We start from the raw sequence: 15,436 nt of genomic DNA, 5'->3' as shown, positions 1-15,436 counted from the left end.
TTTTCCTCCTTTGAAAGATCACCTTCAGTTAAAATAACTGTATTTGCTTTGACTGTGTTCATAGTTCTCTCACACATGCACTCTATGGCCAAATAAAGGTTTTAGCAGGCATGCTTGAAGGAACTGACTTTAAGACCATACTGTCATTAAGTTTTTCCCCAGAAACATATATGACAAATTTGTGCCTTTTACATTGCACCTAAAAAGAGATCACATTTCCTACAGCAAATTACACTGCCAGGGCTGCACAAGGATAAATACTATGTATTCTTTGCTAATAAATATGTTTCAAGCAATCTTAGACCCAAAAAATACATCCAGTATGGTATGGTTAAACTATGGTTAGTGCTTTGAGTGTAAAGGCAGTAGTTTGGGTTTACTTTATGTTGCCTACGCAGGAGTGGAAGAAGACAAAGCAGAATTAGGTCACCACATGCAAGCTCAATGGTGAAACAATAGTATTACCAAGGTACAGACATAGAAATAATATACATATTTACAGAAACCCTTAAATGGTCCCTACCTACAAATAATTGGCTGTTGAGCTGTAAGCGGAAGTGCCCCTCAGCAGGTGCCTCCAGGACCTTCTTGGGGAGGCTGTCCACCTGGAGGGAGGTTTGCTTGAGGTTCCTCTCTGCTCGAACGTAGTGCCACTGGTTGTCATTCAGGGGTGTGGGAGACTGCACAGTGGCTTCTGTAGGGCCATTCCCAACATCTATGGAGAAGGTGATCTCTTTGGGGGCTGGAATAGATAAACAGATGTGGAGAAGAAGTGAAGGTCTGAATTAAATCATGGTTTTGACATCAAGAAATCTTACATAAATATAGGGTCCATTAACTTTTATGTCAGCAAATAGTACAGCACCATTTACCTCCCATCTCCTACACAGCAGCTTATACATAAATCTAAGCCTGCAGCCTCACTGTTTGATCTCTGCTGTGATTATGCTTGGTTGCGGGTACCCATCATTTTTGCTGTAACAATTACAATGCTCTAGAAATAGCAGTTTATTCTCTTTTTGAAGTAAAGTGCCAGATGCTGCACAAAAGTCACACAATGGTAGCAAAAGATTTTGGACAAATAACACCAAGATGGGGCAAAGGACGAAGGAGCTTTTTCTGACTAAAACTTTCAAAATATATGTACTTAGCAAACACAGAACTTGCCTGCAAATGGCAGGAGAGAATCCTACAAGCATTAATTTGCCTGAATAAGCCTGACCCGGGAATCAAGGGAAAACAGATGAGCAAAACTAGTTTATTGGTCATCTTAAACTAAAAAGGCAAATGTAACACATGTCCAGAGATAAGAAGGCTCCTGGAAACAGGATGATAATTGAAAAACAACAGCCATATAAAGGACTCTATCTCACTCTGCTGGAAGCCTGAAAGGGGTCAGAACTTTTTAACACTCTTGTTCTTGATTACTTTTTCTCTTCCTAAAATGCTAAATGCACTAGAGAGACCAAGAACTAGGTCCACAGACTGCACAACCAGAAGTCTGTGGATTGAAAATTCATAAAATCCTGTTACTTCAAGCCCAACAAATTGGATAGAAGCAGCTTCCAAAACCAGACCGTAGATAGTTAAGATAGGAAACACTCCGCAGGGATAGACAAAGATCTATTCTGAGCCCCTGCATCTGCTAAAAGGCCATTTCCCTTCGAAGCAGCTGGTCTATAGAACTTCCTTGATACAAGGCCTTAAGGCTGCAAATTCCATCTGGCAGCAAGAAACACAACACCAAACTATTAATGAGAAGCCTAAGTTTAAAAGACAAAACTTTCCCCAAACTTTTAAAAAACTCTGAGAGCACAGATTTAACACACACACAAAAGCTTTCACCAAACAATCCTTCTATTTGTTTGCTGTATTTGTTATACTTGATGTCAAAATGACATTTTTACTTCTGTATCCCTGAGAATGAAATGCAGTACACTGAAGAACAACTAAATTGGACTTTGATGTGCAATTAATAGTAAATCATACCTCATTACCTTGTGATAATGCACCATGACATTTACCATTGGTTTAATGAATCGAAGGGCCTTGGGGCCCTGTTTTATTAAATTTTATGTTGGGGTTATTATAAGCATATTATAAAATGCATAGCACTCAGTTTGTTTTTCCTAAGCTTGACAGAATTTGGAAAACAGAAGTCATATTTCATGTGAAAGCCATGGTACCCTTTTGTCACTAATAAATATTTGAAGTAGTCAGAACAGGAGCGAGACAAAACCTCACCAGTTAAGTTCCCTGTACTCTCCTTTATATATTGAATAGCAGTTGTACTGCAGTCACTTACAAGACTTTGAAGTATTCAAGGCTTATTGCAACTGTGACTGACTTATCTTGCATTAGCATCCCGTCTTTCATAGAATCTCCCCTTGTAGCTATACCATACACACTGAGTTCCTCTGAAACAGTAGGGCTTCATCAGGCTGGGAATGTTGCTGATACAGAAGTAAAAGCAACCATCAGAGTGGTTGTATTAAATTTTTCATCTTTCAACTAAAATTACGTTCTACAGGTACATTAGCCAGTAGCTTTTTCTCTAAAGAGAAAAAATATAATTGTTGAAAAAGGAAGTTCAGTTACCTGTTTTAAGAAAGACAAAATGAGCCATAACAAGATTATGTTTATGGTTATTAATGACTGAGGCTAGACAGGCAAACTCTGACAGAAGAGGTAGATAAGTCTAAATAAATGAGTCTTTATGTCTCCATCTTATCCTCTTCATGCACCTCCAACCATCTCAAGACTGAAGAAAATACATCCTTCCCACTTCCCTGCATCTGTCAAATTGGGCGAATACACAAAGAGTTCTCGATAGTGAAACTTACAGCGTATTTCAACTCGTATGAAGTCTTTAATCCCAAGGTTTTCCAAGAACACCCCGGAGATGGCAGTGGTTTTGAAGAAGAAGGAGATGTCTGCACTGACCTCGGCGTGGAAGGTGGGGAAGTGCAGGTAGGAGGCTTCTGTGTTGAAGGAAGCAGCGTTCCAGAACTGCCCTGCAAACACAACCCCCTTCTCTATAGTTAATTGGCACAGGACAGCAGCTGTGAGCTGCACGTGGAAAGCCACCTTTCGCCTGATAAATGCATTTTAAAAAAACAGAACAAAACAAAACAAAACCACCAACAAACCAAAACCAAAAAAAGAAAGAGGGAACATTCTGTACCTATGGAAATTGAGAAGAGCTAGTACTCACTGTCTCCATAGCAACGCAAAGGGCCGATTTTCCAAGCAGCCTCAGAATTTGATCTGTTTGTGTCAGTGATCACTATCTGAGTTACAGGCAAATGGTCTTTGAAAGCAAGGAGGCCAGTATCATTTGTCCTGGATTATAATAAACAAACAGAAAGAGACAGATTAACCACAGACAAAATCCCCAGCATTCCTTATGCAAGGCAATATCTGAAAGGCGCTTGCTTAAATTTTTTCGCAGAATTACCTAGAAGACTTGTCACCGGTACACCCTGCTTAAGGTGCATGTTATGGTATTAACGTTCATGCATGCTCTATGCTCAGATGCATTACCAGCCCCTGGAGTCACTGGATTTGGTTACATGATGCTGACTGGTATGGACTGTAACTGTGTTTCAGTTGGGCAGAATGATTGTGAAGCCAAAGCAGAGTGGGCTCGACTGTGTTCCCTCAGCAGGATGAATTTGATGTGGATCAGGTACAACCCCAAGTCGGCATTCCTGTTAAGTTAGCTGGAGACAGATAATGGTATTTACGCTGGCTTTATACTTCACCCAAGCAGGAAGAGGACACACGATACCTGATCCAGCATGCTGTTAGCATAGGGCAGCCAGGCAATACCTGATCCAGCTTCAGGATGGCTGGTACGCAACTAGCTCAGCATACTGCGAAGACGGTTGAATTGGCAGAGTTACTTTGCACTGAATCAGCCCTGTGCATTACACGCCTGTGGAAATTTTGGTTCAGCAACTGAAATACTGAAGTCTGATTTACTGTTTTGTTGAAATACAGTCTCATTTATATCAGCTGGGCTTGTTCTTCAACTGCAACTAACTTACACACAGCTGATGGAAAGGAAGAGAAAAGAAAGAAAGATTCCTAAAGGATAATTTCTTTGGTTTAACTCTGACTGTGCTCGGCAAATTGTTGTCCCCCAAATGCAGTGTGACATTTCATTGGCAGCTCTCTGGTCCCTAAGCTGATTCAGTGGCTTTGACTCTGGCAGGGTATACAATATGCGTCCATCCGGCTGTACTTCATGAACTGAACTGAGTCCCTCAGGCATCCAACCCTGACCTTACCAGAGCCAAACTGCCCTCTTGAGGTATTTCTTTATCGATTGATTATAGAGAGGTGAGTGCTACTGTATCTTTCTCCACGGTGATGAGTTTTTTTTCTTCTCCTAACTCTTTTTCTTAGAGTTGAGGTCTGCTGTGTATCTGGACACATAAGCCTTCATGGAGCCGAATCTCAATACTTTTGGAGAAAAGGATCCCTATCTCTGCATGGCCTAGCAATCTGCATGCAGGGTGTGGACTCATCTCACCTGTGTGCTCAGAGGTGAAAGATTACAGGCTGCACATGGGGATGGCAATAATGACCAGATCCAAAATGTCAATAAACCCAAATTTACACCCACTGTTCTTTCAGGCAGGTATGAAACAAAGCCTCAGGAAACAGGTATCATTTTTTGAGTGATACCACTGCTGAAGAGTCTGATATCCCAGTCAGGATCCCAGACTACCTATATGCTGCTTGTAATACCACCTTCCACAAACGTACCTCTCATTATAGTTCCAGCTGTGGGAAGGGACACAGAACTTAAGCAAAGAAATATAAATCAGGATGAACACTGCAGCTGTGCTCTGACACACAACCTCGGATATTTGTTTGGCTAAGTGCTCTTCTGTGATTAATGACAGAAAAAATAGAAGGGGTATTTTGATCTTTTTTATAAAGGCTGCATACATTTAATTTATTTTTCATTGTCTCTAATTGCATGCAGCACAGTTAATTGTCTCATAATTCCAAGGGGAAAAGGAGAGGTACCCTTTCCGACCCTAACATTTTTTCTTGCTTCAGTGGGTGTCTGACATGCAGATAATTACAGACAAAGTGCAGCAAGATGAAATTCCCAGGCACAAGGCAGAGTGATGCCTTCAGTACAGATTCAGAATTAAAAATACCATGTATGAATCAAAAGTACATGGTCTTCAAATCTCTTCACGGAGCTCTCTAAGCAGCATACTCATATAGCTTATTGTATCAATCTCTGAAAGTTAGTGTAAATGCTCTCAACAGATTATGAAACAGTTATAACAAAACTGAACAACTTGAGTGTTTCTTAGGAAGATAATTAAATAAGGCATTTCAGTGGGTGGGAGGAAGAAGAGTAAGTAGAATGAATGAAAGGCAGAAAGATGCACAGAAAGAGGACATAAAATATGTCATATACACATGACTAAGGTGGCATTTACTTAAAAAAAAATTTAAAAATCACAAAATATTTAGGGAGGTTTACTGCAAATTTATTTTCAGTCAAAAAATAGTTATCTTTTGACTAGCTATGATCAGCATTAAAATAAAAATCAGTATCTTCCTACAGCTACCACTGAAGACACCTACAAAAAAATTGAAATGGTGACATTTTAAAGATATCTATTCCACATCTCTGAAAACTGCATTGCTTATTAGATATTCTGTTATATTGCATGAAGCTCTTTTATATTGAATTTTATGATTCTGAGTTTTTACTAGTTATATGCCAGTGTCACAGAGAACTTTAGCAGCATAGCTCAACTGTAAGGAAGAAAAATATTCTAGAACTAATAAAAACCCTCACTTTCATGTTAATGCCTTGAAAACTCAATCAAGTTTCTCTTGAAGCTCAAACAGCACATTTTATGTATTTTATTCTCTCACACATGGAAAAAAAGCCTTGGGTAAAGATATGCATTCTCATACAAGCAGACATTGAAATAAAACCTACCAGAAAAACTTTCTACCCTTCAGATAATGTGTTGATGACAGGAAGAATATACCTACTGTTGCAGTTTATTATTATTATTTTATAGTGGGAAATTGAGTTTTTGGTGAAAAGTCAACACCTAAGATGTTTAATATGAGAAAAGCGGAAAAGAGATTTGAAGACACTATGCCGGCCCTCATGGGAGCTAAAGTTTGAGTGCCTTAAGTTCCTGGTGGTCTTTAACTTATTTCAGACTCCATTTCTTACAAAGCACCACGATTCTTCTTTTTACATGCTACACCATGGCAGCCTCTCAAATATAGTGTATTAAGCCTCAGAGAGGAGCAAGAGAGCTGTACCTGTACAATAACTTCCTGGAAGCACTGCTGTGGCACTACAAAATACAAATATTCCAGGTTTTGGACAAAACATTTGGAATTTTGCCTGAAGGGAGCTTGGGGATCACTTTTAATGTACTACAGTTTTCATATAAAAAGTGCAATTTTCTGAGAGAAAGCATCTGCACTATGATGTGCACACACATGATATTCTTTTAAAGAAAAATAAAACCTTGTTAGATTCATTATTTTTGTATTTGTTCCCTGACCTAATTTTTACTTATATGTAAACAGCTCTGTTGAGAAGGACCTGGGATTGCTGGAGGACAACAAGCTGACCATGAGTCATCAATGTGCCCTTGTGGCCAAGAAGGCCAACGGTATCCTGGGCTGCATTAAAAGGAGTGTGGCCAGCAGGTGGAGAGAGGTTATCCTCCCCCTCTGCTCTGCCCTAGTGAGACCACGTTTGGAGTGCTGTGTCCAGTTCTGGGCCCTGCAGTTTAAGATGGACAGGGAACTGTTTGAGCAAATCTAGCAGAGAGCTACCAAGATGATCAGGGGACTGGAGCATTTCCCTTATGAGGAAAGGCTGAGAAACTTGGGTTTGTTCAGCCCAGAGAAGAGAAGACTGTGCCAAATATATTAAAATCTCAATGTTTTTCAGAGGGTGGAAAGCACCCTCAATGAACAGATGTTTCTCTGAGCTCTTTGCATAAAGGGTAGTATCAATTTCTACTTCCCACAAGCAAAACCAAACCAAAACAAATCCAATAATGCCCTTTAAATTAAATCACTGAAATATTTTTAGTTATGGGTATTAAATACAGTTGGATGTCATCTATTTATCCATGTCTGAAGATTAATGTTTGTATCTACCCAAAGGACTTCCTCAATAAGCTATGAGGCATGTTACACATCAAACAAATGCTCTTTGTATGGGGGGAGGGAGGTGAAAGAAAAAAAAGAAGAAAAAAATTTCGCTGCAAGTGCAGCAATGCTAAAGGTGATAATGCAGCAACTGGATACTTTAAGACGTAGCACAGGTAGTCTTACCTGTAAATGACAAATAACTATTTTGATGGTAATATTATGAGACTATTTTTCTTCTTCCTGGCTACTAATGAAAGCACGCTCAAAAAAGTCTCACTCTATAGTATCCTAACAGTGTAAACCATCATAAATTGGTAATCTCTAGGTAGCGGTTTCCGTATTTTTTCTAACAGATGGTAGAGCAGTGGTGCCATTAAATATAATTTCTTCTCATATGATCCCCTATCAATATGTTTTCTTCTTGTACATTGATGAAAACTCTGGTGGGGTCTAAGCCTAGTAGCTCAGCTATTCAGTACAGATTTTCATGAATACAGTACATTTGGGGAAAAGAATACTATCATCAGCAGATGTCAATGAACAGCATGAGGAAGGGGCCAGTGAAACAGGCTTCCATCAGAGAAAGTTTTGAGCCCTGTGCAGGACATATCGCTAATAATCTGAAAGAATACCTTTTAATTGCTATTTTGCCCACCAGCTGCATTCAAAAATGCTTTAGTGGGTGCAATAATGTAGAGTCATGATAAAGAAAAATACAGCAGCAGAAGGGGACATACCTAATAGTTGAAGACAAGATGCAGTGGCTACATTTTGCTGAATTAGAGAAGAGGTACAGAGAAAGAGTTTGGTAATGATAGTAATGAACTGATTCCTGACACATCAGGGGCCTGCTACAGTCAGCTCTCTGCAGGCAGCTTTTCTAGTTTGTTGACAAATGCCGTCACGAAGGTAGATATCCAAGACAGCTCTACACAGGCCAGGTCACCTCCGGCAGGGTTTATTTATGAGCTCACAGGCTCTACAGAGTTCCCTGCACCGCTTCTGGGGGAACAGATTCAGTGCGGAATAGTGGCTGAGCAAACAAAACCTGTCAAATCTGGGCTTGTCAGTAGCTGGGTTTCTCTGTTCTGCTCTCCTCAGCCCTTCCAGTTTTAGCATCCTGGCTCTGGCACAGCTTTGCACAAATATAGCTCATCCAAAGAGGGTTCATTTGCTTCAACATGGCTTTGCTTTTCCCAGACCAAAGCTGGATATACTCAATATAAACCTGGGAGCCAAAGTGGGTCTGACATTAGTAATATCCCCCCTCCTCTTTTTCTCCCCTTCTTTTCATGTCCTGTCATTTCCTTTTTGCTTGCAGTACTCCAAAGGCATGGTAAAGAGGTGAACATGTGTTACTTTGGAAATAGGAAGACTCAAAAACTTAGTTCCCCAGTGCAGTATTCTGTTCTGGAAGATAAAAGAGGAGGATACTCCTACAATTTGAATAGTAAGAGTGGAGAATAGAATATTCTTCTAGTCTGTGGACTCTCCAGAACAAAAGATGGCCAGTCAGGTACTGGTTGAAATCAACACCATCCACCACACTCTGCTGAGATGCCTCAGTTTCCTGCACAAAATTAATTCCAGAGATGCTGCTCTTCCTGTACAAAATAAACAACTGTAAAGTTCTCCAAATTCACAAGGTTTCCAGGTGAATGCAATTAGTATTTTGATGACTGGCTTTAATCAAGTGTTTGAATTTGAAGTAGAAAATGGATTCCAAACAGAGAGACCGAAGTAGCAGACAGACTTCAGGACAGTCATGCACCACCATGGCGTGAAAGAGGTTCCTCCCATTTAAATAAAAGTTTTGGTGAGCAGCAAGACTTTCATTGCCAGGCCAAGAGGATTTTGCTTGAGATGAAAGACAACTTGGGAGAGGTATTTAAGGATCCAAAGGATCTCTAGAATGGACTTAAGACAACACAACCCTGTCTGCATTTTGGGAATGCTTTATTCTTTAAATCAGTTCAACACTTTTCCCCAATAATGCCTGCATCAAGAACGCACTTTCTGTTTGAGACAGAGCACATAGCTTTGAACTTAAGTTGTTGAAGCTATGGCAAATCCATCTCATCTAGGCATAATTTGTCCCAACAGTTAACTATTCTCAATGTTGGGGAAGGGGAAGAGAGAGAAAGGAAACATTTTCTGAACTAGATTTATCTTTAGCTTGTAGACCCTGGATTTCTATGAATGTTCCCACCCGCTAGAGCAAGAGCTTTCAACATTCAGGAGTCCATCTTTTTGGATGCATGCATAAACTACAGTCAAGTCACGTTGAACACCTTTCCAGATCCCTTGCTTGGGTCAGGGTGACAATTTATGCCTCTTCTCCCTCACCAGACATCTTTCATTCCCCAGCAAACACCATGAAGATGCTCCACTATTCAGCAGTGACAGAGAATTAGCTGTCATTATTCTGCAGAGTTTGGAAGGATGATGAGGAGATGGTTGGAAAAAGATACTTTTCACTAGAATGCTTTAATAAAAAGAAAGGTGAAAAATACAAAAGCCTTCCTCATATAGCATGCAACCAATTATATTCCTATTTCATCTGGCCAGCATAACTCCAGGGGGAATAACTTGGTGTCAAGTAAAAGCCCAGAGATAGCAGCTGGCTCAGGTGTCTGCTTAGATATCATTTAAAAGTCAGCATGCCTAGAAGTGCATATTGTGTGCTGCCAAACACCTGGCTCAGGACTTTTTTCAGGTGTCTCTTCTCTTGTTTTCCATTTCCTTTGTTGCTCTGAGAAATTAGTAGCTACTTCTGCACCCAAGAGTTAGTCTAGGGAAACCAAATCAAAGCAACATCCTAAGCCTGTCTCCTCTTCAGAATTATGCTCCATCTATTCTGGTGAGTTCCTACCTCGGAGCTGCAGTGATCAGCATGATTTATCTGAAAGGAGTGAAAATGATTTTCTGGTTTTCCACTCTGCAGCACCCATTTTATTTCATGCTAAGGCAAATAAATGCATCTACTGCTGTCTTGCTCCTTCCACTGTAATGTGTAGCAGGTTAAAGTCACTGTTCAGATCTCAGCAGGTTTCAGATTCAAACGCTCATTATGTATCAGGGGGTCAGCGTTCTAGCAGAGAAACACAAAAGCAATCTTCAAGAGGCATGAAATTTCTTATGTTTAGAAACTCTTTGTAAAGGTCAGGGATTTTTTAGCTTTTAAAAAGGCGACCTGCAATTTAGAATACTACCAAAGTCCAAATTTCACATGGATTAAAAACCAAAACAAAACACCTGAAGGCCCAAACCAACAACCAGTAGGCCGTTTAGCTGAGGAAACTTCTATGTATATCCTGTTATTATAATGAAATTAGGAGAAACAAGTAGCTCTGTGAACTGCCAAGCTAATGAAGCATGATTTCCAACATCTCTCTCCCATGAGGGTTTTCCAAAATCTAATAAAAGCGTAAGCTTCCTTAACTTCCTTCTTGTGGGTTTTAATTGGCTTTTTTTCCCTCAGCCTGCCATAAATTGTCATAGAATGTGTAATTTCTAATACTTTTGAGATTTCTCCTTCTCTGTTAAAGTTGTTTGAAATGTGTCTGCTTGTTAAAATCATTGGGTGTGGGGGGAAAATGGAGATAAACACCCACAGCATAACTTATTTAGGTCTCGTTTCCTTAGGAGACTCAGCTGAAGCATAAACTGCATTTAGCTTTCACCTTACATTGGTTTATACAATCTAGTGGTGCATTGTCCTGCAATCTCAGACTACAGCCCCAATGTTCTGCCAACATAACGCAGCCTGCTCTCCTGGAGTAGCAGCTCACCGAAAAGTGAAATGCGGATTATGAATGGAGCCAAGCACTAGTAAAAACAGATGCTTTTGATGCTCATATGCAAACCTTGCCAAAGTGATTCTGATAACCAAACATTAAAGAAAAGATAGATTAACATGCACAGCCAAGCCTTTCTATACAAATCTATACGAATCACATTCATAAACCAACATTTACATAAAGATCTTCCTGAAGAAATCCCGTTACAGCTATGATTTTTGAAAGTGAATAGTGACCCCAGAGATATAAAGGGTCTAAGCAAATATCACATTGTCTGGAAATGAGGCCCTCTTGCAAATGCCACACACTGAGCAACCAAAAAAAGCCCAACACTTACAGTAACAAGCTATTTCTGAATTGGTTTTTTTTTGTTTTGTTTTGTTTCAAGACTCCTTGCAGTTCCTTTCTACTCATTCTCTTTTAAGTGAAGTTTTCACAAGGGTAATTTGGACACTATTTCAAACACAGTAGCCTATTACAGCCAGACGTTTCTTGTCTACTTCCATCATTCATAATTTCTGAACTACTCAAGGTTAAAATATCTTTTTTTAGAGAAAGGGCAGCAGCTCCTATCAGTGAGTGGTCCAGAAAGGAGAGATAGTGAAGCAGAGTTTTCACATGTATTTTCACAATGTTTCAAAATATTACTTTCAACAGCACTCATCTGGCATTTCTGTTGCCTTCAACACAAGTATGGAATTAATTGGAAAGGTCACCAGGTATCTCTCAGCTGCTGGGGAGTCTCTGAAGGTGCAGGGAGTGGGAGAAGGTTGTGAGGTGGCCTTCGCAAATTCATGCAGTGTCAGGGCACAGTAAAGGTCCAAACCCGAGGAAGGCTTTGAATGTTCATGCTCCAAGTCTAAAACTTCCTATAGAGACTGAACCAAAACCTATGGAAGCCAAAGGAAGTCTTTCCATGGACTTAAAAATGCTTGGGACCCAATGTAAAAGAAAGTTAAGGTACATAGCAATATACTGTTCCGTAAGAAAAATAGAAGTCTTTTTGATAGTACAGTTTTCTTGTTCTTTAACTGTCTGTACCTGAATTTTGCTGTCTATGCCCGCATTTTCTGCTTTGATGTATAACCATGCACCAACCTACTAGAGTCTTTATTCATGCAATGCTCCAATTGAATCAATGGAAATTTATAAACAAGTAAAATGATTGGATTTGGCATTCAACAAAAAAGATTTTTTAAAGGCAACCCATCCCAGCAACCTGCTTCAGCCAGATATCTTGTCTTTGGTTCAAATATGAAATTTAAGATTAAATCAGAAGTCCAAATCCTAGTCTGACTTTCATTCTCATTTGATCATACTTAAGCCATTCAAGCTTCCTGATCTGTGAATCAGGAAAAGATTTAAGCCTTCTTGCCCTACTTCCAATCCCCAAGTCTCACACAGGCACTACTACACACATTAAAATTATTACCATTCTTCTCTATCTGCATCACAGTTGCAAAAATATCTCATATCCAGACAACTTTCTTCCAGTCCACATGCACACTGTTGAATGCCTGGAAGAGATCCTCCCCAGTAAAGGTGCTTTTCATTGGCACGGCCAACCCACCAAGCAAATGGCATTCCATCTGGATGAAAGGGAAAGAGAAAGGAGAAAAAGAGAAAAGAGAAAAAGAGACAGAGAACTTGATAAGCAAATTGAATTCTCCTGAGAGTGAAAAAGAGAACGGAGGTGGACATGTTAAATAATACTGAAAGAAAAGATGCAAAGTACAGATGAAGTAACAAATCATAAACTTTGCCCAAGTTCCATTTTATGGAGCACATGTTGACAAAGCAACAGCTCTATGGGAATCCTGTTTGGTTTGAGGAGCAGCTTTTATTTCCCCATGGGGCTCATGTGCCAATCACCCGTGAGAATCTTGGTGCATTTCAGCTGCAAAGACTTTTGACCTGCCAACATAACACCACTGTCTGCACCAGCTGTGTCCAGTGTTTTTGTGTGATGCTAGAGGGGAGGTCTGGTCACTGAAGGAGACTGAAAACAATTCTCCCGCCACAACTGCACAGCTGCCTTGAACAACTGAATACTGGCCAAGGACCTCTTGCAGAGTTTACCTATTATGAAGGAGGCTTTGGCTCTTAGATCAGGATTTTTTACCATAAGACTTGTGTAAACAGCAAAAATCTTCAGAACTAACACACAAACTGAGCTGTTACTATGGGCTTAATACGGTTCCTCCCAAAACTAAGACCAAAATTTGTACCTGTTTCTAAGGGAGCAGGACTAGGTGTTTTAATGTGCTTTCCAAGGGTGGAATTTGCAAATGCAAAGCCCCATAAGATATTAAAACATCCCAGATTAAGGATTCAGATAGGAGATAAGTGGGGAAAAATATTTCCCTACTTGGGAATTAATTAATCTCTGTGAAGTTATTTTCTATCTACAGGAGCTCTATGTTTTTATATAAACCATGATAGTTTTTGTTTAAATTTCATAATCCGTTATACATCAAGCATTAAATATTAATAGTCAGATCCAGTAAGCAGATTCAGACGTAATGAAATCCACGGATTAACATTTTGCTAAGATTGACTTTGTCTTCCAGCTGAGATAACTTTTCATTGACTTCTTAATCCTTGAATCAAGAAATGTAATCAGTTACACATACAGGTAGATGGCAAAATTTAGCAAAATTGACATACCAAGACTTTTTGATCAAAGAAGCTCGGAGAAATAAACTGCACTGGTAATGTAGAAAAATGTATCAATTTATTCTTCTGCTTTACTAACATTATTAGTAGGGAGTATTCCTCATTATACAAAGTAAGAAAATCTGAAATATGAAATGCAATCAAAGTTAACTGTAGAGTGTAAGGGACTAATTAAAATGAGTTTTAGAATCATTTGGCAAAATTAATTCATATTTGGTTTCCTTCTAAGCTTAGACTGCTGAACTGTAAATTAATGAAAAAAGGAAAATAAAAATAGGAAGAGTAATTCCATTCTCGTGATACCAACAATTAAGACATGATGAGTTTGACCAATACCCAGTGGTACTCATTAGAAAAACACAATTCAAGAACATCAAGGGTTCATCTTACAAAAATGTGCATGCTCATTTTAGGTCTCATATTGTTGTCAGCACATTTATATTTTCTTTCTTTTCTTTTCAGCTGATTTTCTTGCAGAAGTTGATTGCTGTGGCCAGTGAAACAGGTCTATAATATATTATTGGGAAACCACGTGGTAAAGCTTGGAATAGTAATGTTAATTGAATAAAAGGGTGATTTGTCTAAGAGTTGAAATAGATATTATACAGAAGTGCTTAATCTAATTTTAAAAGTGCCCATTCTGGAAAAAATATTTAGATAAAGATAAATCCTTCAGGCCATCAGCAAATAATGGTATACATAAATCAAATTCAACCTGTGTCAGATTCTTTTGGCAGAAATCATTATATACTTAAACATAACAGTGAAATAAGCAATCATTCACAGTAATTAAGAATGAGTAGTTTTCTGATGTCTTTTTCAGATCTGTTGTTATTTGTTTTATCAAGCAATACCAAGCTAACACACACATATTCAGACTTATGATATTGACTGTGGAAGTGATAGAAGCACCAGAGTTTGGGTAATTTACAACTAAATTAAATAAAGTGCTAAAAAATAAAGCATTCAACATTATAAGGAACAACCTTAGATTGTCAAGAGAACAGAATATAAAAAACCCAGTGTATTTTCAAAAATTCTATCTATTAGGCAGAGTTCTGCCACCTTTTACTCAAGCTGAGTAAATTTTTTTCCCTAACTAGTCCCTTAGAAAGCAATTGTAGTATTAAGGAAAATTATGCCCTGATTTTTCAAAACTATTTTCCACATGCTTAATTTTTAACACACGAGAAATCACAGAAGTATTTGCAAAGCTCTTAAATCTAAGGAACTACAGCAATGTCCAAAGTGTTTAGGAATTATTGAAATGCATCTTATGTGTCATATACCTGTGATGCTGAAGAAATGCAATAGTTCACTAGTAATGCTAATCAATCTTTTCCTGAGTTCTTTCCAGAAAGTTTACACTATTATAACTCGGCAGAGTTGGAGGGTGCCTTGCATTGAGATTGAGTTTTGTAGATTTGTTGCAATATCTCCACTTCTGTAATCATGGTATTATAATTTTTTCAAAGCATTATCAATTCTCCACCACCTCAAAATGAATTAATTTCCTTTCTGCAGTGAAGCCGCAGACTAAGTCAATGACATTAATCAAGGAGTTAACATGGCCCCACAAACTAATGGTTACATAGGTCAGTAGAATTCCACTTTAAAATTTCTAAGCTAAAAAGTCCCTTTAATAAGAAGTGCTTCTAATTCTTCATTCTGCAGTTCCACTGTACCTAGTAACACATTATTTAGTCAAAAAAGGTAGTCAAAAGCCTACTGCACAAATAAAAGTGTTCTTTTCCATGCATTTTTGTCTATTCAGAACTGAAAAAATATCCACT

At 38.8% G+C, this 15,436-nt stretch overlaps 1 protein-coding gene across 1 annotated transcript in view; it reads right to left on the bottom strand.

Moving 5' to 3' along the window:
• CNTNAP5 (contactin associated protein family member 5) overlaps positions 1-15,436 on the bottom strand; it is a 297,657-nt gene that overhangs the window by 52,723 nt on the left and 229,498 nt on the right. Inside the window, exons 14-17 of the mRNA XM_064451280.1 lie at positions 12,400-12,556; positions 3,215-3,342; positions 2,844-3,014; positions 524-742 (exon numbers count right to left, since the gene is read on the bottom strand). Coding sequence (XP_064307350.1) covers positions 524-742; positions 2,844-3,014; positions 3,215-3,342; positions 12,400-12,556 — 675 coding nt within the window. The remainder of the gene's footprint in view (positions 1-523; positions 743-2,843; positions 3,015-3,214; positions 3,343-12,399; positions 12,557-15,436) is intronic.

This window comes from Phalacrocorax carbo, chromosome 5, assembly GCF_963921805.1.
Source record: "Phalacrocorax carbo chromosome 5, bPhaCar2.1, whole genome shotgun sequence".
NCBI classification, from domain to species: Eukaryota; Metazoa; Chordata; class Aves; order Suliformes; family Phalacrocoracidae; genus Phalacrocorax; species Phalacrocorax carbo.
Note: the sequence above shows the minus strand (reverse complement) of the source record. Positions and strands in the feature narration are given on the sequence as shown.